The following is a 26,100-nucleotide window of genomic DNA, read 5'->3' on the forward strand; positions in this document are numbered from 1 at the left end:
GATTTCAATAATGAGCACTTACTGTTTTGGGTTACAGATGATTTTTAACTTAATTCCGGATCTGTTTTTCTTTCCTTTTCCACCTCCATTTTCTGTCAACTTCCCCCTTCTTAACCTCCCCTTTCCTCCCCCCCTCCCTCCTCTAGGTACCCCCCCCTCCCGTCCCCTTCCCCCCACTCCCCCTCCCCCCTACCCCCCACCCTCCCCTCCCCCTTCCCCCTGTCCACCCCAGTCCCCACCACTCTGCTCCACTTCCCTTTCCCCTTCCCCTATCCAGAATTCACTCACGTCCCCCATCCCTTGCCACCCCCTCCTTCCCCTTTCCCTTCCCTCACCTTCTCATGCTGTTTCCCCTGAAAGAGTGTACCAATTGCAGTGGTTAATATTAACTACTAATTTAGCCTTCATTAATGGGGGTTATATATGTTTAGAGTATATCTTTGCAGGATTTGAATATATACTTAATAATTAATTATCATTTCAGGGGGAAAGTATTACTGTGAGATGTTGTCAGCAATTTTTAAGATACCTTTAGGATACTTTCATGTTACTGTCCAGTAAGAAGATGAGCCAATATTGAAATAATGAAATTATTAATGTATTTAGTTGGCTCCTATGATATCCCTATGTACTGTGCATTTATATGCCTATGGGAGATGTTGGTGCCTTTTTTAGGCAATTTTCACATGAAGGGGTTAATTTTTTCACCCGTTTTCGCGGGCTTTTTAATGTTTAAATTCCAGGCTAACACCACGTCTCCTCACTCCGAGACGAAGCCCTATCTGAGAGGGTGAAACGCGTAGAGGGGGAGATCGTGGTGTAGCCCTATGTGTACAGTGCAATAAAGTTTTTTTGAAGATCATCCGGGAGTTTCTACAGTCTGTCATGCAAAGTGGCGCCGGATTCCTGCCTTTCACCACCCATGGACCCCTTGGGCCCACAGACACCCACGTGGACAACTTGGAGGCCCACAGAGCCAAGCGAGGACCACCCGAGGGCCCACAGACACCCATGGAAACCTTGCACAATACAGTGTAAAACTCCGTTTTAGCAAAAACACTTGTACTGCTACGTGATTAAACTACACATCAGCTTACCACGCATCGCGTGCGCAGCTCCCATCAAAACAATACCAGTGTGGGACATATTTTTATTTGTGCACAGGGAAACGTCACATCAGACAACTAGAATTCACTCATAGGTGTTTGAGATCGTAGTATAACACAGCGCCTGTCTATTTACTTACCTTACACTACACGCAGAGTACACAAACAGTATCAGTATAAGCCCGTTCTGACGCATGCGCTGTCTGAGCTCATACAATAATCTGATGACTACAAACTGCCCTACTCATGACGCATGCGCGGTTCGTATTACACGAAGGGTATACTATAGTGACACTTAACGATACTGTTTGAACTTAACATTATCAGCAAGCGTGTACGCGGCTACCCACAAGACAATACTGGTATGGGACATATTTCTTTTTAAAGTGTGCACTGGAAATTTGCAAATTATGCAACTATAATTCAATCTAAGGTGTTTCAGATCTTCATTATCAGAGCGCCTGTCTGTTTACTCACCTTACACTACACGAAGAGTACACCGAACTGTATTAGCATAACCTCGTTCTGACGCATGCGCGGTCTGAGTTCATACAAAAATCTTATGGCCACAAACTGTACTGCTTACGACGCATGCGCAGCTCTTGGTATACGAGGGGTGTACTATACATGAGGCATCTCTATGCCCTAATTCCTCTGCTGTTGTGTCAGTAACACAAATGCAGCATGACTTAGAAATGAGTGACAGTAAGTACCACTGAGCGACACTGTGTTGAATTTAACATTATCAGCAAGCTTACCGTATCAAGTGTACAGTGTACTTGCTATTTCAGCAACCACCACCCAGATCCGGAAAAAGTGTGATAACACACAGTCTTCTATGAACGTACGTGTTAAACATAGACCAATATCCCCATAACCTGTTCAACTCAGGAGGTGTTTTTACAAACAACCCCCTGCAAATCTTTCACCAACAGCCAACCACGGCACCTTGTCCAAGCTAAATATACAGCTATATACACTAAACAGGGATACAGGGAACGGACTCCTACAGTGGAGCATTGGTCGTATATGAAAATAATATAACCCTCCCAAACGAGGGATCAGGTGGAACTATCTAAATCAGAAAATGGATTAAATATACACAACAGGATCTTCATCTATCCATCTGTATATACCAAGGATACGAGAACCTCATCCAAGGGCACAGGGATTAGAAGCAAAAGAAGAAAAACTGAAAAAGTAAAGGAGACATCAATACTTATATCCTATAGAGTAGTACATAGGAGCTAAAGGAGACGCATGGTAGAGACCGAATAGACGTTAGTTGTCTATTTTTTATTTGAGTATATAGATCCACACTATATACTGTTTTAACTAAACGTTTGACATATTAGTATGAAATAAAGTTAACTTCACCTACTACATTCACCCCTGACCGTATATACTATAAAGGTCTGCGGTGCGCCTGCAAAAGGGATTCTTTGGTGTATTTCCTTTGATACACTTTTCAAGCTACTTCAACACATCCCTAGGCAGCACGCTCTTTCCAACAAGGGGTCTTAAGAGCGAGGTTTTCTCCACTACAGTACATAGATACATAGTTACATAGTAGATGAGGTTGAAAAAAGACGTAGGTCCATCAAGTTCAACCTATGCTAAATTTAGACAACAGATACTTTATCCTATATCTATACTTACTTATTGATCCAGAGGAAGGCAAACAAAAAACCCCATTGAGGGGAAAAATTAATTCCTTCCTGACTCCAAGAATTGGCAATCGGATTAATCCCTGGATCAACATCCTTCCCATGTATACTTATTTGGTATATCCCTGTATACCTTTCTCATCAAAAAAGATGTCCAACCTTTTTTTGAACAAATCTATTGTATCTGCCATCACAGTCTCCATGGGTAATGAATTCCACATTTTAACTGCCCTTACTGTAAAGAACCCTTTCCTTTGTTGCTGGTGAAATTTCCTTTCCTCCAACCTTAAGGGATGGCCCAGAGTCCTTTGTACTGCCCGTGGGATGAAAAGTTATTTTGAAAGCTCCTTGTATTGTCCCTGAATATATTTGTATATAGTTATCACATCCCCTCTTAGACGCCTCTTTTCTAATGTAAATAAATCTAATTTAGCTAGCCTCTCCTCATAAGTTAGATTGTCCATCCCCTTTATTATTTTGGTGGCTCTTCTCTGCACTCTCTGTAGTTCCATAATGTATTTTCTTTGGATTGGTGCCCAAAATTGTACTCCATATTCAAGGTGTGGTCTTACTAATGCTTTGTAAAGGGGCATAATTATGTTTACTTCCCTTCCATCCATTGCCCATTTGATGCAAGATAAGATCTTGTTTGCCTTTGCAGCTACTGCATGACATTGGGCACTATTGCTAAGCCTGCTGTCTACAAGCACTCCTAAATCCTTCTCCTTCAAGGATTCTCCCAATATATCTCCATTTCATTTGTAAGTCGCCTTTTTATTCTTGCATCCCAAATGCATAACCTTACATTTATCTGTATTAAGCCTCATCTGCCATTTACCTGCCCACATTTCCAGTCTCTCCAAGTCCTTCTGAAGAGAAATTACATCCTGCTCTGATTTTATTACCTTACACAATTTAGTATCATCAGCAAAGATGGAGACTTTGCTCTCGATCCCAACCTTAAGGTCATTAATAAACAAGTTAAAAAGCAGGGCTCCCAGTACCGATCCCTGAGGTTCTCCACTCATGACTTTAGCCCAACCTGAAAAAGCTCCATTTATGACAACCCTCTGTTGTCTGTCCTTTAACCAGTTTTCAATTCAGGTGCATATATTATTACTGAGTCCAAATTTCTTTATTTTGTACACCAACCTCTTGTGCGAAACCGTATCAAAAGCCTTTGCAAAATCTAAGTAGACCACATCAACTGCATTACCCTGTCTAAATTCCTACTTACCTCTTCAAAGAAACAAATAAGGTTCGTTTGACAAGATCTATCCTTCATAAATCCATGCTGACTATTACTAATAATTTTGTTTTCCATTAAGTATTCCTGAATATTATCCTGTATTAAACCTTCAAGTAGTTTCCCTACTATTGAAGTCAGGCTTACAGGTCTGTAATTTCCCAGTTGCGATCTAGCTCCCTTTTTAAATATAGACACCACATCTGCTTTACGCCAATCTTGTGGTATTGAGCCTGTGGAAATGGAGTCCTTGAATATTAAATATAATGGTTTTGCTATTTCTGAGCTTAACTCCTTGAGAACTCTTGGATGCATGCCATCGGGGCCAGGTGCCTTATTTACTTTAATTTTATCAAGTCGCTTATGAACTTCATCCTCAGTTAACCAGTGATAGAACAAAGTGTGCAATTAAAACATACTATAAAAATACACTGTAAAAATTATTATAAAAGTAAACCGGTGACCAATAATATAAATTAGATAGTAAAAAATACAAAGTGATCCCATTCAACCTTCAAATAAGGAAAAGTCTTCTTGTTCCTTGGTGATCAGTGGGCGAAAAGGATGAGGGAGCGGGATCACATATGTAAACAAAGAGAAAAAAGCAATTCCTGAGAAAGCTATTGAAGATAGCGAAACGCATAGAATCGAGGCAACAACGGAGCGACATTGAGGTGGACCGACGCCGAGTCTGAAGTGGTGTTTCCTGAGGCCGCATTTGGATATACCGCCTGCAAGGCGCTTCCGGGTTCCACCAATCACGGAGCGGTGAGGACATCTTCGCTCCATCTGATAACTCTTACATGCTGATTTTAACTTGTGAATTTGTAAGTGCGCACTTGTGAAGTGCTTCTTTATTAAAGTACCTTAAACTGTATACTGTCTATGCTATGGTGTTTCTCCGCCTTCTGTCCTAGTACACCCACATCCATCTCCTGCACCCAGAGGGTTCACTACGCGGAGTCTCAGTTTCTATACACCATTGAATGTGACACACTTGTTTGACTCACACGTATGTGAGAATAACATCTACAGACTTTTTATCTACACTTTACATAATTTTCACTACTGTGCTGTACTATTTACTTTTTTCTCTTTGTTTACATATGTGATCCCGCTCCCTCATTCCATTCACCCTTTTTTAAATCCAGGCATCATGTCTGTTTTACGCCAATCTTGTGGTACTGAGCCTGTGCAAATGGAGTCCTTGAATATTAAATGTAATTGTTTGGCTATTACTGAACATAACTCTTTAAGAACTCTTGGATGTACACCATTAGCGCCTGGTGCCTTATTTATTTTGATTGGTCCATACTGGTAATGGTATTGGGGCAGGTACCTAGGCAGAGACAGGAACTAAGGTTGGGGCAGGTACTTTAGTAGATGCAAGTAGTTGGGATATAGGTTTATCTTAGTTTCAGAGTTGATTGGTCTGTATTGGAAATGGTATTTGGGCAGGCACTCACATTGGAGCAGGTACTCGGCTGGAGGAAGATTGGGGGAACCGGTTTGGGAAGGTCTATCATTCAATTTCTTGGTCCAGACTATTCTCTTTCTCCTTCGAAAGCTGTCATGATAAAAATACCCATCCACAATGCGTGCAGTGCCGAGCAACCGCCCCTGTTGCCAGGATGCAGAGGTATTATAATAAAGCAATCATTCATGCTTAAGTGGTGTCTAATAGAATTCCTCAACCATTCTTGGTTTGGTTATTCTCTGTAGAATTTGTACTTATCAACGATATACTCATAGATCCCATCTAGAGTTGATCTCTTATTTGCCCTGACTACACTATACTCATAGATCTCATCTATATTTGCTCTCTTATCTGTCCTGACTTGAATTGCTCAATATATGATATAGGCATAACTGCAAGCTGGTATTGTGTAGCATGGAGGAAGAGCCATGTCCCATGCCATGCACAGTAACAAAAAAAGTTATGACACAGATTCCATAAATGCATAGTGTTTTTTTTAATTAAGTGTGAAACTGAAACAGTAGATATGTACAGCACTGTCCAAGGTCATTAAACATAGACACATCTGCACATTTATCTTCTCCTAAGACACCTGCACAGACTGCGTTGTACCACTCAGCGTATCATAGGTAAAGCTATTCAGTGTGCCACCTGCTGGACATATACTGAACTGCAGAAACACAAATGATAATTCTGTCTGAACACAAACAAGGTCCATGCGGCTCACTGCGGTGAGGAGCAAGGTGAGGCTGCACATGAGGTGCACACTATTCAGGGCAAATTATACATAAATCATGGTCCATCTGTGTTTACATGAATCTCTTCCACATACAGATGCAACGGCCGTTATTTTAAGGAATTTCGAAATGGAATTCCGAGATATGCCCGAGATCCCCTGCTGTGTTACTCCGGCGGGCCATTAGTCTGCAACTGACCATCTCGCGACGCAACACGGGTGTACCCAGATATTCCTTAAAATAACGTCCGCTGCATCTGTAACAATGTTAGATGTAAGAAACTTATTGCTATTCCACATAGCATGTTCCTACAAGCTCATAGAAACTTAACTGAAACACGTCACACGATCAGACTCATCTAAGAGTAGGAAGTGCAGAAAGGAACAGGAGAAAGTAACTTCTAGACTATTGTGAGTATTAGTTTGATGAGTTTGATAACTTAAACAGTTGGGAGTGTTGTCCTTGTAATCTTTATGCAGTTGTATACAAGTGTTACTTGCATTGCAGAACTATGTGCTGTTGCTGAGTGCTACTTATGCTGCCACTTCTTCTTGCACTCCATCCTGATCATCTCACTACACCTCTTTTCACCAACATATTTCTTTCCCAACCCTTCTTCTTTGCTGCAACCAGTGTTATTCAGCATTACTGCCCTCCCCATAGACATACTGTAAGTTAATCACATGCACATTGGTTAATAATAAATCTTTATTACAGTATATTATATCCCATATTTGCCCAGCTGCATTACTGGAAAGGAAAGGGTGCACATAATGTAATATTATTATGGACACAAAGTGCCTTATCTGATATGCTGTGAAGCTGCTTCTCTGTGTTAGTGCTCCATTCATTTAGAAAGGGCGGCACTGACACAGACAAACAGCCTCACAGCATATTTTGAGAGTAAGAAATATGTCAGTGTTTCCCAATGACATGTTCCCTGGTGTTCAGCTCAGGCCTGAGCAGGATAATGTAACACTTGGGAATGAATATACAGCCCAGAAGTCCTGCACTGGAAGCCAGGATAGCGAATATCTCCACAGCCACCGTGTTTCTGCCCTTGGTGCTCAGGTACGCTGGGAGGAAGGAGACCCAAACACTGCAGAACACCAGCATGCTGAAAGTGATCAGCTGGGCCTCATTGAAACTGGCAGGTAACTTCCTAACTAGGAAAGCAACAATGAAACTTAACACGGACAAGAATCCCATGTAACCAATCGCAATGTAGAATGCAGTGTCAGACCCTTCGTTGCATTGTAATATCATCTTCCCAGTGTCAGATTGTGTGTCATAGTCTGGGAATGGGGGAGAGTGAACCAGCCACACCATGCATATCACAACCTCCCCCATTGAGCAGAGAAGGACCAGGCAGATGGTTACTCTGCTCCCCACCCATTTCTTTATTTTGCTTCCAGGCTTTGTGGCATTGAAGGCGATGACAACAGTGACGGATTTTGCCAGAACAGAAGAGACTGACACTGTAAAAATAATCCCAAAGGCAGCTTGTCTGAGCAGGCAGGTCACCTTCACAGGACGTCCGATGAATAACAAGGAACAGAGGAAGGACAACATGAGGGAGAGGAGGAGGATGTAGCTGAGGTTTCGGTTATTGGCTTTAATTAGAGGTGTCTTATGATTTTTTATGAAGATTCCCAGCACTGAAGAAGTGATTATGCAGAATATAATGGAAAGAGAAGTTAAAGAACCTCCTAGGGGATCCTCATGTGAAAGAAACTCTATAGTTCTTGGGATACACATGTCTCTCTTCTCATTGGACCACTGATCTTCAGGGCACTTCACACAATTTTCAGCATCTGCAGAAAATCAACATTAACATTTTTATACAGTAAACTGTGTACACAATGCTTTGTAGTAAAATAATATACACAATACACTAAGGTCACCTTTACCTGTAATTTCACCCACATAATCCCCCATAATATTGTTCTAAAGAACGCTACTACAGACAGCAAATTTGGTTCATGTTCCTCTACGGCTTCCAATGTCTCTTGAGTAACTAGCTTCACTGCAGCTTCTGTCATTGATTTCCTTCTGATATTGCATCTAAATGGCTCAGTGCATTAGTTTACATACATAGGGGGCTATGCACTAAGCTTCGTTAAGCTGTTTTAAGAGCGCAAAGTGCTCTTAGAACGTGATGTTCCGCCGAACACGATGCACTAACCCACGCAAACAGGCACTTTGCGCTCTTAAACTGACTTTTTCCTGGAAATTTTTCAGAGTCCAACTTTGCTCGTACGATAACCTTTTTGCGTTGAATTCTGCCCTTCTCTGGGATTCACTAAGCTACGCAAAGTTATCGTATGCGAAAGTTGCGTTCAAAAAAGATCGCCAGCTCAAGGCAGGTGATAAAAAAGCTGGACTTTGAAAAATTTCTTTGTTTACATTTTTGAGTGCGCAACACCCATACAACAGGCAGGCGGATGTCCCCGGCTGACCTCGCGTGAATCTCCAAGGGAATAATACATTATTATGACAATATTTGGGGGGCATTTGTGGCTTGGTATTGCTGTTGTTTTTTTTAAATTTCAATTTCTTATGTGGATGTGATTGTTTGTTTTTTCCTGCTTAATGGTAATAAAATGTTTGCGATTGGTGTTCGTTTGTAATTAATGTTGTATTATGTTAGCTAATGCATTTTATGGTTATTTCAGATATTGTTTGAATTGATTTCTTTGTCTTTTAATGTTTACATTCATTAATTTTGTAGTAATTCATTGGTTTGATTGGTTAGTGTTACTATTCATTTTGAGTTGGTTTAGGAATTAATTGGTTTCATTGGTTAATGGTTTAATTAATTCATTGTTGATGTTGTTACTGCTTGTATTCATTGGATTAGCTGGCTACTGTTTTTATTTACTTTATTTAGGTATGCTAATGCAGTGTTTAATAATGGGAAAATAATCTATTATCCATATCTGGATAATAGTTATTTTGCACATTATTGTACTGAATGTGTTAGGGCGGAGGGGGAGGGGATGGGGTGGGTCGTGGTTTGATGTTTGTTAAATCTTTTTTTAATATACATGTTTTTCATAGTGTAGATTTGCAGGGGGTCTCCGGAGCTGAACCGCATTGGTTTCAGGTCCGAGGACCCCCTACTTAAGGAGATACAGGCCCCGTAATGGGGTGCCGGTATCCCCTGCACTTTCAAGCATTCGCGTCACATGACCGGGACATTGAAATTCTGCAGGGGATACCGGCACCCCATAATGGGGCCTGTATCTCCTGAAGTAGGGGGTCCTCGACCTGAAACTATATCCTGTAATAAAGTAAGGCGCATCGGTACTTTCAGTGGACTTAGTTTGCCTTGAATACCTCCTATCCATACTGATCAAGGAATCCCTGTCAGTGTTAAGGGCTGCTTCAAAGGCCTTGTCTAGATCCTCATTAGCGTTGCCCCTAGACAAAAATCTTCCCCTCATTTCATCTGTCTTCTGAACAAAGTCCTCCAGAGAGGAACAATTCCTGCGTAAACACAGGAGCTGGCCCTATGGGATACCCTTGAACAGAGGGGGGGAATGGCAACTCTTTGCATGTAACAATTTGTTTCTGGCATTATCTTTCCTAAATATGTCAGATTGTACTTTTTTCTCATTATCCACATAAAGGTTTAGATCAAGAAACTGTATGCCATGCATATGGTAATTATGCGTAAATCTGAGGTTAAGTTTATTATCTGCCAGATAGTCAAAGAATTTGAAAAGCTCATTCTCCCCACCACTCCAGACCATAAGCAGGTCATCAATATATCGCTTGTAAAATGCTATATTGTGCCTGAATGGCTTTGTATCTCCAAACACGTGTTTGGAGATAAAACTGTTGATCGAAAAGAAAATAATTATGTGTGAGTGAAAAACGGATGCTATCAAGTAAAAATGCAATGTGTGCTGGAGAAAGTGAAGAATGAGCATCGAGAAAAAACTCAACTGCAGTGAGGCCGTGATCATGATTGATGTTGTCATAGAAGGAAGCTACATCCAGGGTGACCCAGATGTAGGATGTGTGCCAACTAAAATGTGCAAGCAGTGATAAAACATGTTTGGTGTCAATGATAAGTGAAGGTAAATTGTGTACTAAAGGTTGAAGGAAGTGATCAATATATTGTGAGAGGTGTTCACCCAGGGAACCAATGCTGGAAATAATGGGTCTACCTGGGGGTGCAAAGAGTGTTTTGTGAATTTTAGGATGGGGATGAAAAATGGGAGTGATAGGATCTGGAGTGATGAGGAAATCTCACTCAGAGGGTGTGAGAACTTGTAGAATCTCACCTTCCTCCATCAACCCTGCAAATTCCTTGCGGAAACAGGAAGTGGGATCAGCGTCTAGGGTGACATAGGCCTCTGGGTCTCCAAGTTGCCTTCGTGCCTCCAGGACATAATAGTCTCTATCTAAGACCACCGTTGCGCCCCCTTTGTCGACTTTTTTGATTAAGATAAGATCATTATCTGATAGTGACTTAATTGTTGCCCTCTGGTCAAGAGTCAAATTGTCTTTATGAGATCAATGAAAACTAGACTATCTCCTATGTCCCTGGCTAGGAGTGACAGATCTCTTTCTACCGCTTTTTGAAAGGTGTCTATGAACTGCCCTTTCATATAAGTGGGATAAAAAATTGATTTCCTCTTGAAACCTGAGTTGATGCTCCCCAGGAATTCCATGGGGTCATCAGTCACAGTGTTGTTTTCATTGTAGAGATCTGTCAAATCCTGACGGTAACAAAGGTCTTGAAACCCTAAGGGAATAGAAGTATTAGAGATAACATCAAATACTGGTAGTAAAGCATCCCCAAAATTAGAAGGACCCCTATTCTCAACCTTGGTGGAAAAAAAACGTTTGAGTTAGTTTGCGTATACTGCTGCGGCAGCTTTTATTCTAACAAATCACCGTTTTTTACCTGGCTTGTTCCTGGAATGCGACACTCTTCACCTGGCGCATGCCGCGTTCATTTTGCGTTCCCAGCCACAGGTCATGCCCGGCTGACGCGCGGTTGATGGGTTTATTGATAATGGTTTAGATTTAATAGGCTGCAATGCTTCGCGTGTCCGCAAGATGGCAGATATTCATGAATTGTAATGCGCATGCGCTTCAGTAATGTGTCGGCTTGCAGGTGTTTCGTTTAAAAAAGATACTGTACCACAGTGTGCCATTGTACTGTAACTTGGCCTTGAGACTGAAGGAAGAGTTTGCAAAAATGTATCAGTTTAGGCTTTTCATATTAAAGAAAGACAAAGACCAGTTTCGGTTACAGTATTCTCCAGAGACCCGCCCGCCATGAATGTTCAAGTGCAGCCCGCTTTCCAAAAACCCGACAGAAGTTACGCGTATTTGATATGGGTCGCGATTAAGGCAACAGAAGATAAGATGGCAACAGTTGTTCAAATTTATCAGTATTTTATCGAAAACTATGACTTTTACAAATTTTCGCCAACTCCTCATACGTGGAAGCGTGCAGTAAGGAAAAGGTTATGTAGCAATCCCTGTTTTCATCTTATTGAGCCACAATTTGTTGGAGGGTATTGGTGTGTATCACCGGATTTTTCCGGTATCTATGATCATGAAGGCGGCAAAAGGCAAAGGGTCGTGTTAAAACCAACTAAGAAGCGACAGTCGCTGCCAAGCAATGCACCAGCACCGGCTTCCAATGATGGTCCCGCCATGAGTGACAACCCTGAGGCTGAGCCTGAGGCTGAGCCGTATTTTGCGTGCTGTTTTGATGAAGCTTGCATGTACCTAAGCGATTTCCAGCCTCACCAGCTGACTACAGGTGGACTAGTCCCGCAGCAAACTATCGACGTGGATGATCAAGAAAGCTGGACTGGCAGTGGACCGGCACCAGCTGAATGGGAAATACTATGGTGAATATTGTTGCCGTATTATTTTCTGTGTTTTTTTTTATTTTGACAATACTGTATAAATATCGGTGCGATTCCAAAGTCAAGCGATTCTCCTGTAAGCAATATCATTGGCTGAGCGGCTTCTACAGTACTGTACTGCAGATACTGAACAATTGGTGGAGTGCTAGGCGCATGCGAACAGGAGAAAATTATTGGTGGGGCTGGCTGGGTACTTCTATAGGGGGCTGACCATTACTGTACATTAAAACTTTTCTTTTTGTTTTTCCTCAGAAAAGAAAAGGCTAATGGGGGGATTTCGATGGATAATATCGCGTTGTGTGACAATGCCTGCACATTGCTGAATCGGATTTAAAACCCCACGTCTACAGTTTTTTCCCCTGGTTCCGGCCGTACATTATACTGTGTAAAAGACCCGAAAAAATAAAACTATGCATTTATTCTACATGTACAGAATAATTTACATTACATCTACAGTATACAGTGCCAGGTTCCTAACATCTATGGGCAAAATGAATGTTATTTCTAGGTGCGCTAGAACAGAAGTTCCCACGCCATTTGGCTGTGAACTTGACCGAGGCCCTAGTTCCCAAGCCAAATGCGCGATTACCCTGACTCCGTTCTGTTGTCATGAGAGGGTCGCTATTTGCCATGCAATCCTGCATGAACTAGGACTACATGGTGACCGAATCTGAGCCCTCTAGGTTGAACAGAACCGGAGTTATGGGTTCCAGGTTTCTGCTCATTCTGACTTAGCCGTTTCAAAGCAGCCTGGCTTTCTCCGCCATTACAGTCAATGATAGGACCCTCCTCGCCGGCGTGACCCTTTCTCGCCACCATTACTGGTCGGACCCTGTTGTGGTGAAGTGAGGGCGTTCCTAACATGTAGGGGCAAAAAGAATTTTATCTCTAGGTGCCCTAGAACAGAAGTTCCCACGCCAATTGCCCTAGTTCCCACGCCAATTGCCCTAGTTCCCACGCCAATTGCGCGATCAGGCAGTAAAAAAACAGTGCAGCAAGCCTCGACATTCTAGAAACACTGTCTTTTGTTATACAGTACTATCAAAGGAGCAAATGAAAACAATGCACAGTACAGTACAGTAAGACAAATCAACATGTTCTTTTATTGGTGCTGTCAGTTCAAAAACATTTATTTACAAATACAATGTTAAATTTTATTTCTAGGTGCCCTAGAACAGAAGTTCCCACGCCAATTGACCTAGTTCCCACTCCAATTGCGCGATCATTGCTCTTTTTTGACAATGTTGCCGATCTTGCGGCTTTGCGGTCTGGCAGTAAAAAAATAGTGCAGTAAGCCTCGACATTTGCTACACTGTCAAAGGAGCAAATGGAAACAATGTAAGACATATCAACATGTCCTTTTATTGGTGGAGTCAGTACAAAAACATTTATTTACAAATACTGTACAATGTTGAAACATTTTAAGTGCACAGCAATTCAAAAAATCGACAGTACAGTCCTAGAGGGCAGAAAACAGGGCAGGTTTTCAGGGCAACCTTGAAAACCGTGCCTGTTTTCGGCCCCCAGGGACTGGAGTCGTGCATGTCCTGTGTAAAAAAACACACAACAACATTTCCTTTGTTTAAGTACAGCAGGTACAGTAGGGCAAAACATGTACAGTACAATACAGTTCACCACAACAGTATGGTCTCACATAAAGTCCTCCACATTGTCCATCCATGGCCGATTCCATGCATGGCGCAAAACGCCATTAATGCAGTCCCGAACGCCTTTAATTACAGGATCTGTAATTGGATAAAAGTGCCGCATTTCATCCACAAAATTTTTCCTTAAATTGACAGGAAGCGCCTTTTTGACGCGATTCCCATTGTAGTTCACTTTGAAGGCCCACTCGCAGTACAACGAGTAGGGAACATGGTGCTTAAAAATGAACAAGGCATACTTGTGGGGTGCACCAGCACTCTTCACCCTATACGTCTCCCTGAGCTTCGGTGGCAGATCGCACAGGGTGATGTCAGGCACCGTATCGATGCGAGCGGGTGTAGGTCTTTTGGGAGCGGGTGTGCTTGAGGCGACGGGCGATGGTAGGTTGTCTGGGAGGAAGCTTTCCTCCGGTTGTGGTCGCCGTGTTGTCTCCTGGCGTGGTCTTGACGGGGTTATCATGTCCTCCTCAATGGCATACATGTACACTACATCTTCTGGTGGAGGGGTGCGCTTGGTGATGGAAGGGGGTCGAAGGTCCCATTCATCACATCCATGTCACCCCCCTGCTCCAGCATTGGGGAAACAGGGGCATTAGCACCGAACAAATAATGTATGCCCGCTATGTCAGCCTCTATCTTCTCCATCCATCGATCCATCTGTTGATCCATTTGTAGCATCCGTTGCTCCACATTTAACATGGTCTCCAGAAGCAGATCTATCTTTGCCAGCACAATAGAATTCCCGGGGAGATCCACACTTATCCCATTCAGCATCCGGTCTAATGAGCTGCTTCTTGTGCATGGCGTCTGGACATCTGGGGGGATGGGTGCAACGGAGGATGAGATGGGGGTTCCATGGACAGAAGCGGCATCGACATCAAGGAAGAGTGGAGGAGGTTACCTGTGGATATCCGGTAGAGGAGAAGCGGCAGCGTCGTCGAAGAGGGATGGAGAAAGTGACCTTTGGATTTCTGGGCGAGAAGCAGAGTCGTCCAAGAGCAAAGGAGACAGTGACCAGTGGATTTCAGAGGCGGCGGCATCGTCGGATGGAACTGGAGAAGATGGGGGTGGAGAAGACGGGCTGAAGATTTCCGGGACAGCTACAGCAGAGTCGTCGAAGCATATGTGAGGAAGTGGTCTGCGGGTTCGATGGGTTGGCTCCCATTCATTTTGCGTCGAGAGTACATAACCGTATATCTTCTTCACATAATGAGGCTTACGTCTAAGAAAACCCTTAGCCTTTGGGGTCAGCAGAAGGTTTTCTTTATTGGCCTTAGCCTGTCGCTTTGGCGTGGAAACGGCAACCGCCTTTCGCTTTTTCAGCTTGACAGGCACGGCAGAGGCGAGAGGGTTCCTGTGTCCATAGAGTCGGGGTTGCTCCATGGAAGCAGGTGGCACAATGCAGTATCTGGACAAGGGCAAGTTCAGACAAAGATCATTGAGTGGTGGGCTACAGTATGCAAAGTGTGTAACATTTTATGCATGGCGACCAGGTACAGGTGTTGAAAGTGGGCGTACTCTAATGTGAGTCATTACCGTATAAATACACCATCCATTTTGTGTATTAACTGCACATAGAATACACATCGACTAAACATCGAATATACATTCTTGTGTTTGTATTTCTTTCTACTCGCAGCAATGCCTGTTAAAAAGATTTCGAAGGATCTCAGCATGCGAATTAAGGAGATGTACACGAGCGGACAATGAATTGCTGCTATCCAACGCTGGTTAGATACTTCTATCATCATTGTGCCAGCAACCACCGTGTGCTATCATGCATACGGAAAAAACAGAGACCGCAAAAGGGCACCAAGGGTAACTAACGCGTAAGTATATTTATAAAACTTAACAAAAAAATATATAGAAAACTGTACGTACTGTACTGTACTGTTCATACAGTACAGTACATCCACAGTACAGTTCTGTATCTAATACTGTTTTTATTTCTGTTGATTTATATTATAACAGTACAGTTATATATATTTTGTATATTTATATTTATAGTACAACAGTATACATTTTTTGTATTTTTAGATTTATCGTACAACGGTATAAATAGGATGTATATTTATATTTATATTACAACAGTATATATATTTTGTATATTTATATTTATATTACAACAGTATATATATTTTGTATATTTATAGTACAACAGTATACATTTTTTGTATATTTATATTTATCGTACAACGGTATATATAGGATGTATATTTATATTTATATTACAACAGTATATATATTTTGTATATTTATATTTATATTACAACAGTATATATATTTTGTATATTTATATTTATATTACAACAGTATACATATTTTGTATATTTATATTTATATTACAACAGTATACATTTTTTGTATATTTATATTCATCGTACAACATTATATTTATATACATTTTATATTGCTGTATATTAATAAAACAATATATTTTCTTTACATTGTAGGGAGACAACTCTTCTGGTGGACAAAATAAGTGAGGAGAATGATGAGAGGAGTGCATTAAGGGTTAAAAACACTCTGCAGGAAAAGCACAATCTGACTGTATCCGAGAGCAGCATAAAGAAGATGAGACGCAGCATTGGATGGAAATATGGACGTGTGAGGTTAGTAGTGGACAGTACAGGAGCTAAAAGTGTTGTTTAGCAAACTGTACTGTACTGCACTGTGCCGCTAAATTTTTTTATTCCTTGTCATTACAGAGCATACCCCATGATAAGGGACGCAAACAAAATCAAAAGAGTGGTCAAGGCCCAGGCATGGATCGACAGTGGGGAGACTTTCCAGGATTGCATCTTCACTGATGAGTCTACTGTGTCGCTGGAGAGATTTGCAAGCTTTGCATTCCACAAAAAAGGCCGCATATCTTTGAAGCCGCGGCCAAAACACCCTGTGAAGCTGCATGTGTGGGGTGCCATCTCTAGGCGTGGACCGGGTTGCATTGTCATCTTTGAAGGTAAAATTTATCAAATATAATGTCGCCTAATGCACTGTACTTTACTAGTGTTGCCTTACTGTATGCACTGTACTGTACTATTGTGCAGTTTTTTGAGCACTTTTCTTTTCTTGCTATAGGAATCATGAATAAAGCTTTCTTCCAAGACAACATTGTGCCCAAGATAGTGCAATACATCACACGCGAGTTCCCCAATGGTCACCGCTTCTACCAAGACAACGATCCGAAGCACACCGCGTCAACGGCGCATATCCTTGAGCGCGGCATCAACTGGGTGAAGACACCAGCGGTGTAAGTGCAGTAAACCGTGTCCCATTTTTGTTCCCCACTGTTTTTAGCTCTTAAACCAATTGTCCTTTTTTCCAATGACAGATCGCCAGACTTCAATCCGATCGAAATTGTCTGGCATCAGCTGAAGGACCATATCCGGAAAGTGGCGAAACGCTCCAAAAAGGACGAGTTGTTGAAAGGCATAATGAGTTTTTGGAACGATGTACTCACCGTGGAACGCTGCAATAAATATATAGACCATATTGCCACTGTGTTGCCCATTGTCATCACGCGTAATGGGCAAGCATCAGGAAAGTAGTACTGTGCTGTAGTATTGTAAGTACAGTATGATACAGGGAAGTATGGCACAGATTTTTTCTTTCCAGATAGTCAGAGTAATGAAATTGAATGAGTGACCTCGCTCAAAACTCTTATACCAGTGAGTGGCGTAGGTCGCGTGCTGCCAGGGATAAGACCATAGACAGAAAGGGATATGTGTGTGAAGAACACACGACAAAAGATCCCCACTAAGGCGCACCGCAGGCCTGAGTTGAATTAAATCCTGGTCCTATGGTGCGCTAGACATACAACATAAATATTTTTCTTTTAATCCTAATAAAATGTTTAAAAACCCAGAAGCTCTTAGTTTCTCCAGTGTAACATGAAATCAAGTCCAATCAAATAAAGTCAAATACGGCAGAAAGAGTGTCTGTGACTCTTCTTATATTCCCCTCTTGCTAGTTGTATTGCCTCTTAGGAAATTCCTGGGTGAGGTATTAATATACCTTTATAGACACCTTATGTTGATAAGAGGCGATACATCAATGACTAAGTTTGTATATAAATATACCTGCTATATCCCTCTGCTATAACATGAAAGTTCAGAGTGGATATATGTGGTATCTAGCATGGGGTGGGAACTGAGATAGTGTTAAATACGCTGCTATTGCTGTTGTGATAAGGTATGGTCATATCTAATGATGGAATAAGTGTAGACATATATACGCCCAGATATAATTAATTTATTCTTAATGGCATATGTATACGCGTTGCATAGTGAATAACGTAAGGCCAGTATGATGATACAGATGTATGGACCATAATGTTCAAAACCAAAAGAACAACTCAGAGTACCACTGCATCCCATACCATATATATGAGGGCTTTTTGTCTAATATCAGTTATGACTAAATATACATTTGAATGTAGCTTTATCCAGTGCATTCAGGATTGTCCCTATGTCTACTGCTAATTCCAAGTGTTTATCATGGTGATATAGTTGCTAGATGTACTAACTGATTTATGACCATGTGAGCAGCTGATGTCAAATAGTGGCCCAATGTATCCAAAGTGCCCATGTATTAATACACATATAGTTGTTACATCATTAAGGCAGTGTCTTTATTAGTACATATAATACTTAGACTAATCAAGCAAGTATGGTAGATTAGTAGAGTGGTTGTATGTTAAGGCGATATATCTTCTGCTGATGCGTGCGATATTGATCACATGATTGTAGTCGCCGCTGGTTCCAAAACCAGTACTTATGTAGAGTCCGCACTACACCTGAATAGTAGGGCTAGGGCGGACAGTACTAATGTAATTCGCCGGTCTGATAGTCACTTAAACTGGCGGTATGCCAACTGTATAGACGCGTGACCTTGGTCATGTGGTAGCAGCCGTCTGCAAGACCGCGCCGCTGGTATAGAGATCAGTGCTCGTACAGCATCAGCGTATCGTGCCTATTTGACAGTATTACATGATAGGAGACTAGGACAGCTTTGGGTGAAGCAACGTAACATTAAAAAACATTAAAAAATTTACGTTGCTTCACCCACGATACGATACGCTGATGCTGTACGTGAACTGATCTCTATACCAGCGGTTTGTGTCCAGTCTAATCTGTTTGTACAGTAAAATGTACAGTTTATAAACAGCAGTAATGATGTACACAAAACCTCTCCTCTCTCAATGAACTACTGTTCTGTAGACAGAATGAGGAAAAGATAAAGACGGAAAAAATAATATTACTATACAGTATATACAGTATACAGTATATATATTATACAGTACATTACAGTATATATTATTAAATAATATTCTTATAAATGTGCATTATTCATGTTTCCCCATGTTTTACAAATGTTTTCTAAATGGTTATCCAATTTCCATCTGGCAAAAGAACTTAATAAAGACTGCATTATGTATTATTCATGATTATTTTTATATTTGTATGTTTTGGGTCCTGACAAAATAAAATACATATTTATTCACTTTCCTGCTAATCATAATCATTGACAACAACCACCCCCCCCCCGACAGTATAAGAATGAATGACAAAACAACATGAATCAGTTAATGGTTTTTTTACTCTCAATTCTCACAATGCTGGGCACATCAGATTTACATTTCAAATTCGAGAGGGGATTTTCCAAAGCGTTACCGTAAACAAAGCCTCTAAGGGTTGGGGGGGGGGGCATGGTGTGATTACATGCAGGCGCACTGAGGCTTTGAAGCTCGGCTATGGACGGATTAAGAACACAATGGCAATATTCAGAAGATTAACGACTCTGTCGAGAGAGGGGGTTGGTAGGGTAGGGTGACTCATGCGCTGTAAGCAGCAAGCTCCCATCTCTAAAAGGATTAGAGTACACGCAGGCGCAGTCAGCCGATTGACGCTTGGCTAGGGACGGATTAAAAACACAATGACTACAGTAACTGCAGAAAATGAATGACTCTGGAGGTGTGTGGCTAAAATAGTTAACAGTACTGTAATTTCAAAAGGCAGTTCATCATAATAATTTGATGAATAAACCCCCAAATACAACCCCCAAATACAGTACATAAAAAGCAAGTCACTTTAACTCCCTGTGCCTCAGGCACCAAAAACAAACAGTAGATTTTATATATATATATATATATATATATTTAATTAATATTCATATAAATGTCCATTTTTCATGTATCTCCATGTTTTACAAATGTTTTGTAAATGATTCTCCGATTTCAATCTGCCAGAAGAATTTAATAAAGGCTGCAGTATGTATTATTCATGATTATTTTTATCTTTGTATTTTTTTTTCCCTGATGAAATATAATAAATATTTATTCACATTCCTGGTTATCGTAATCATTGACAACAACCACACCCCCCCCCGACAGTATAAGAATGAATGACAAAACAACATGAATCAGTTAATGTTTTTTTTACTCTCAATTCTCACAATGCTGTGCACATCAGATTTACATTTCAAATTCGAGAGGGGATTTTCCAAAGCGTTACCGTAAACAAAGCCTCTAAGGGTTGGGGGGGGGGATGGTGTGATTACACGCAGGCGCACTGAGGGCTTTGTAGCTTGGCTATGGACGGATTAAGAACACAATGGCAATATTCAGAAGATTAACGACTCTGTGGAGAGAGGGGATTGGTAGGGTAGGGTGACTCATGCGCTGTAAGCAGCAAGCTCCCATCTCTAAAAGGATTTCTCTAAAAGGATTAGAGTACACGCAGGCGCAGTCAGCCGATTGACACTTGGCTAGGGACGGATTAAAAACACAATGACTACAGTAACTGCAGAAAATGAGCAAAGCGTTGTTATGTGTTTTTTTACACAGGACATGCACGACTCCAGTCCCTGAGGGCCGCAAACAGGCACGGTTTTCAAGGTTGCCCTGAAAACCTGCCCTGTTTGCTGCCCTCTAGGACTGTACTGGTGCAATTTCAACCCGCTCAGACCCACAGAACGGATTATTTTAAATTATATTTATATATTTATATATTTATATTTTAAAGATATTAAAGAATGTACTGTATTGTATTTAAAACATGTGACTGTAAACCATACTGACTGACAAATGTTTTCACACATGTACTGTAGCAGTAAACCCTACACCTGTTGATGTTTTGAATTGCTGTGCACTTAAAATGTTTCAACATTGTACAGTATTTGTAAATAAATGTTTTTGTACTGACTCCACCAATAAAAGGACATGTTGATTTGTCTTCCATTGTTTCCATTTGCTCCTTTGACAGTGTAACAAATGTCGAGGCTTCCTGCACTGTTTTTTTACTGCCGGACCGCAAAGCCACAAGATCGTCAACATTGTCAAAAAAGAGCAATGATCGCGCAATTGGCGTGGGAACTAGGGCAATTGGCGTGGGAACTTCTGTTCTAGGGCACCTAGAAACAAAATTCATTTTGCCTATAGATGTTAGGAAACCCCTCACTTGACCCCAAAAGGGTCCGACCAGTAATGGCAACGAGAAAGGGTCACGCCGGTGAGGAGGGTCCTATCATTGACCGTAATGGCGGAGAAAGCCGCGCTGCTTTGAAACAGCTATGTCAGAATGAGCAGAAATCTGGAACCATAACTCCGGTTCTGTTCAACCTAGAGGGCTCAGATTCGGTCACCATGTAGTCCTAGTTCAGGCAGGATTGCATGGCAAATAGCGACCCTCTCGTGGCAACAGAACGGAGTCAGGGTAATCGCGCAATTGGCGTGGGAACTAGGGCCTCGGTCAAGTTCACGGCCAATTGGTGTGGGAACTTCTGTTCTAGGGCACCTAGAAATAAAATTCATTTTGCCCATAGATGTTAGGAACCCTCTCACTTGACCCCAACAGGGTCCGACCAGTAATGGCAACGAGAAAGGGTCACGCCGGCGAGGAGGGTCCTATCATTGACCGTAATGGCGGAGAAAGCCGTTTCAAACCAGCGCGGCTAAGTCAGAATGAGCTGAAGGTATTAGACTTCAAAGACAACAGCTCGCAAATGCCCCCATGAGTTTTTACACGGCATTGCAGTATTGCAGACAGCGAGAATAAAATGCTTAAATCACGGGCGCGAAAATAACGCAATTCCCTCCGGGCGAAAACGACACAAAACCGCACATAACCGGGATAATCTGAAATTCGCGGAGCTAGCCGAGTTAGAATAAAGGGTGTCGCCACTGTAAATCTATAAACGTCAACCATGGTAAAAAAGAGGTTAAAATGCCTATTGGGTGCAAATGATAGTCCAAGATGTAAGACGGACAACTCCGCCTTTGTGAATTCGTGTTTGGAAATGTTAATCACATTACTACTCCCAATGTCTACGTTTTCAATCTCTTTGATGCCATCCCGCTGTGGGTTCTTTCTCTTGCCTCTTCTTGTCTTTCCTCATTTTTTGAGGACTTGTGACTGTCCGTTCTACTGGAGTGAGTCATCACACTAGGTATGATGTTTTCTTCCCCAGATGATGTATAAAATTCACTCTCGGAAAAAGAGAAAGAAACTGCATGCGGTGTTTGATCACTATCTTTAGTTGTTTTGAGAATAGACTTATTACCCCCGGAATCTTTATTAGATTTCTTAGGTTTGCTAGGTTTTCCTCTGTTCTTGAATGTCAATTTTTGCCAGATGTAAATCTGTTGAGATTCATAATCGGCTTTATATCGCTCAAATTTAATCTGTTTAGTGATCATTATGATCTTCTCTTGCTTGTTGAGCTTGCTCGCTACTTTGGAATCTAATTCCTTAAAGTTTTTCATATGAGCAAAGACCTGTAATTTCTTTTGTAATTCTGTCACTTGTTTAGCTACACATTTGTTTTCTTGTGATTTACTGTATGATGAATGATAGGGTCCATTAATTTAAATGAACATTCATCAAGAATGAGGCACCATTGTCACTCAAAGTCCCCTTTATCAAACCCAAAGGAAGGTGTCTTGGTGAGGCGCAAGCCCCTTGGTATGCGTTTGACTCTGTTGTAGTTCTCCATAGTAATAATGTCCCACCATATTCTCTGACGGTGTAACAAACATTTCTCCAACCGAGCAAAATGCATCTTAAGATCTGCTGTATCTTCACATAATATCTCATTGGTATTGTTAAAAATTGCTTCATCCATACAGTATGTAACCAGGTGGAAGTGTTGCAGCAGCTAAAAATGGAGTCTGAAATGTGAGAAATCAGTGTGCTTATAGAAGCACAGTCTTGTGTTCAAATTCAATTGCCATCCGGTAGAAAGCACATGAAATGAACTGTGTCCACCAAGCTGCTGACAGGGTGAGTGCAATAGAAACAGAGATGCTGTCTTGCGCTCAAGTGAGCAGTTCCAGCACTCGTGAGTGTCAATATAGCCTGATCCCTTTAACAACACCTACTGTACTCTATCCAAGGAGCTTTGTTATAGAACGGCACAGGGATATAACCTGACTATTTAGGGGAGAGAGATGGAGAGAGCAAGACTCTTCTTTGCTAAATATGTTATATTTATCTCCTCTCCAGCAAACCTACAGTATATTGCATGGGCGCATTGTCACCTTTAGGTAAGAGATAAACGGTACTTAAAAAGAGTCATGTTTCTTTAAAGATGACGTGAGGCCATGCTAAATTCACATGACATTAAGCCTATGCTAATGAGATATAAATGGTTGTTATTTTTGCATATAATTAGCTTTTTGGTTATGCATTAACATCAGAGAATATAATGTCCTTTAATGATTACTATAACATCCCGTTATTTGCATTGAGTTAATGGAGGTTTGTGACTCAGGATCCAGGTTTTTTTTAGTACCTCTCACCTGTCTCACCTACAGATGTAGCCCGACCTAATCTTCCCGCTGACACTGAACTGACGCGGAACTGACCGCGGCATCCCCTGGCAGTGGGACATCTCTCCATGGGAGAAGTCAGTCTAAAGAACAGACCCCCACTGGCTGCCATGACCCATTGTTCGGGTCTTTATCAGCAAAGCCCTTGAACATTTTTGTATGGTTTATTTTTCTTACATTTCCTACTAATACTATGTAGATTAGTTCTGCATTGCTCTCAAAAGCTTATATTCAAAATATATTATAATGTCAATTAAAAAAGTGTCATCTTCTAGTAAGATACTGTACAGTGCTCACACATTTTTGTACAATTACTGTCGCTGTTGTAGTAAAATCACTAGCTATAAATGTACACAGGATATCGTTTCTGAATAATGTATTATTGTTGCAGTTTTCCATGATCCCAAAATGTAATAGTATACAGTATATTTGATGTAGGTTGTGATGCCTTTAAGTGGACCAGCATTATAGTTTTTAATAGAGGAAATCATAGTGTACAGAGTTGTAATTGTAGTGTAATTAAAGAAAGGAATCACAGCCTACATAAAATCTGTGTTTCTCCAGAAAAAATACAAATACTAGAACATTGAATGAAAGACGCAGCATGAAAAGAATCCTTCTCATACTGTATGTAATATATTTCTCAATGTATGAGGCTGTCACTTGCACTGACCTGTTGTGTTAGAGATCTCTCCTTCTGAACATCGCACACAGACATAGCAGCAGGCGGGCTGTCCCTGCTGAGAAGCTTTCCTGTATCCAGGAGAACAGCTCTCACTGCACGCTGACCGAGGAGTCTGGCCGAAACTTTCCTAAGAGAGGAACAAAATAACAGTTTTATATACAGGAATTCTTACATATATTTAATGCGGTGATGTCTACTTGTATTTACTTTTTATATTGGAGGATTTAATAAAATGAACGTACTGTATGCATGTTGTGACGGGGAAGGGGTAACCAGGCCATTAATAAAGGTATTTGGCCCGGCTGGGTGCCCTTAAGCCATATTGGGGAATTGTGAGTGCCAGCTCTTTGACCCAATCATGGCATGTAACTGCATGTATAATGAAGATATGGTGTATTTTTACTGTTCCAGGAGTGCTAACCAGCGGAGATGTGCAGGGCATGAGTTTCAGGGGGGATTTTATAGTAAAATTTTGTCAGGGTGTGATTGGGTAGAAGGGGGCAAGAGTTGCGGGTTACCCCGAAACATGTACTCAGGAATCCCCTCAGATTCCGGAGGACATGAGCAAAACAGACCACAGGATAAAATCCTCTCTAGAAAGCAGATTTCCGCTCACCGACAAATCCCCCTGCTTCAGCACAAACCAGGACAGTAAAACCAGGCAGGGAACTGAATTACATTAAAGGTTCTCGGCATATGCCCAAACCCCAGAACCCAATGGGGGTTCCATACATCTCTCACCAGGTATAAGGTGAAGAGAGTTATAGGGGTTTAAGTTAAAGTGTAGAATGTCAGCTCTGCTACTCAATGATGGCTGTAATACTGTAATTGTAGGGGACGGTCTGTGTGTCTCCCACCAGGGCTAAGGGGGTGAGAATCACATCATACTTCAATGGTATGGGTTATTGTATGTATGTATGTATGTATGTATGTATGTCTTTATTTATATAGCGCTATTAATGTACATAGCGCTTCACAGTAGTAATACATGTGGTAATCGAATAAATAACAGATAATATAAATAACAGATCATGGGAAAAAGTGCTTTAGACATAAACATAACATTAAGGAAGAGGAGTCCCTGCCCCAAGGAGCTTAATATCTAATTGGTAGGTAGGGAGAACGTACAGAGACAGTAGGAGGTAGTTCTGGTAAGTGCATCTGCAGGGGGCCAAGCTTTATGTATCATGTGTTCAGAATGTTCACAGTGCTATGCGTATGCTTCTTTAAGCAAGTGTGTCTTAAGGTGAGTCTTAAAGGTGGATAGAGAGGGTGCTAGTCGGGTACTGAGGGGAAGGGCATTCCAGAGGTGTGGGGCAGTCAGTGAAAAAGGTTTAAGGTGGGAGAGGGCTTTAGATAAAAAGGGGGTAGAAAGAAGACATCCTTGAGCAGAACGCAAGAGTCGGGATGGTGCATAGCGAGAAATTAGGGCTGAGATGTAAGGAGGGGCAGAAGAGTGTAAAGCTTTAAAAGTGAGGAGAAGAATGGAGTGTGAGATGCGGGATTTGATTGGAAGCCAGGAGAGGGATTTCAGGAGGGGAGATGCTGAGACAGATCTAGGAAAGAGTAGAGTGATTCTGGCAGCAGCATTTAGGATAGATTGTAGGGGAGACAGGTGAGAGGCAGGAAGGCCGGACAGCAGGAGGTTACAGTAATCAAGACGGGAGAGAATGAGGGCCTGAGTCAGAGTTTTAGCAGTCGAGCAACAGAGGAAAGGGCGTATCTTTGTTATATTGCGGAGGAAAAGCGACAATTTTTAGAAATGTTTTGAATGTGAGGGGCGAATGTGAGA

At 41.5% G+C, this 26,100-nt stretch overlaps 1 protein-coding gene across 1 annotated transcript; it reads right to left on the reverse strand.

Annotated features, from left to right (window-relative positions):
* Positions 1-6,980: 6,980 nt before the first annotated feature.
* LOC142490605 (vomeronasal type-2 receptor 26-like) lies at positions 6,981-24,559 on the reverse strand. Its single transcript, XM_075593021.1, has 3 exons — positions 24,551-24,559; positions 24,297-24,435; positions 6,981-8,047 (listed from the first exon to the last, which is right to left on the reverse strand). Exons 1-3 carry the CDS (start codon positions 24,557-24,559, stop codon positions 7,149-7,151), a joined length of 1,047 nt encoding a protein of 348 aa, XP_075449136.1. The 3' UTR covers positions 6,981-7,148.
* Between the last annotated feature and the right edge of the window lie 1,541 nt (positions 24,560-26,100).

This window comes from Ascaphus truei, chromosome 3 (assembly GCF_040206685.1).
Source record: "Ascaphus truei isolate aAscTru1 chromosome 3, aAscTru1.hap1, whole genome shotgun sequence".
Classification (NCBI taxonomy): Eukaryota; Metazoa; Chordata; class Amphibia; order Anura; family Ascaphidae; genus Ascaphus; species Ascaphus truei.

Excerpts from the sequence above, each read along its gene's own strand:
- LOC142490605 (XM_075593021.1), bottom strand. Across the intron at positions 8,048-24,296 it reads AGAGATCTCTAACACAACAG|ATGCTGAAAATTGTGTGAAG; the intron begins GTCAGTGCAAGT and ends GATTTTCTGCAG.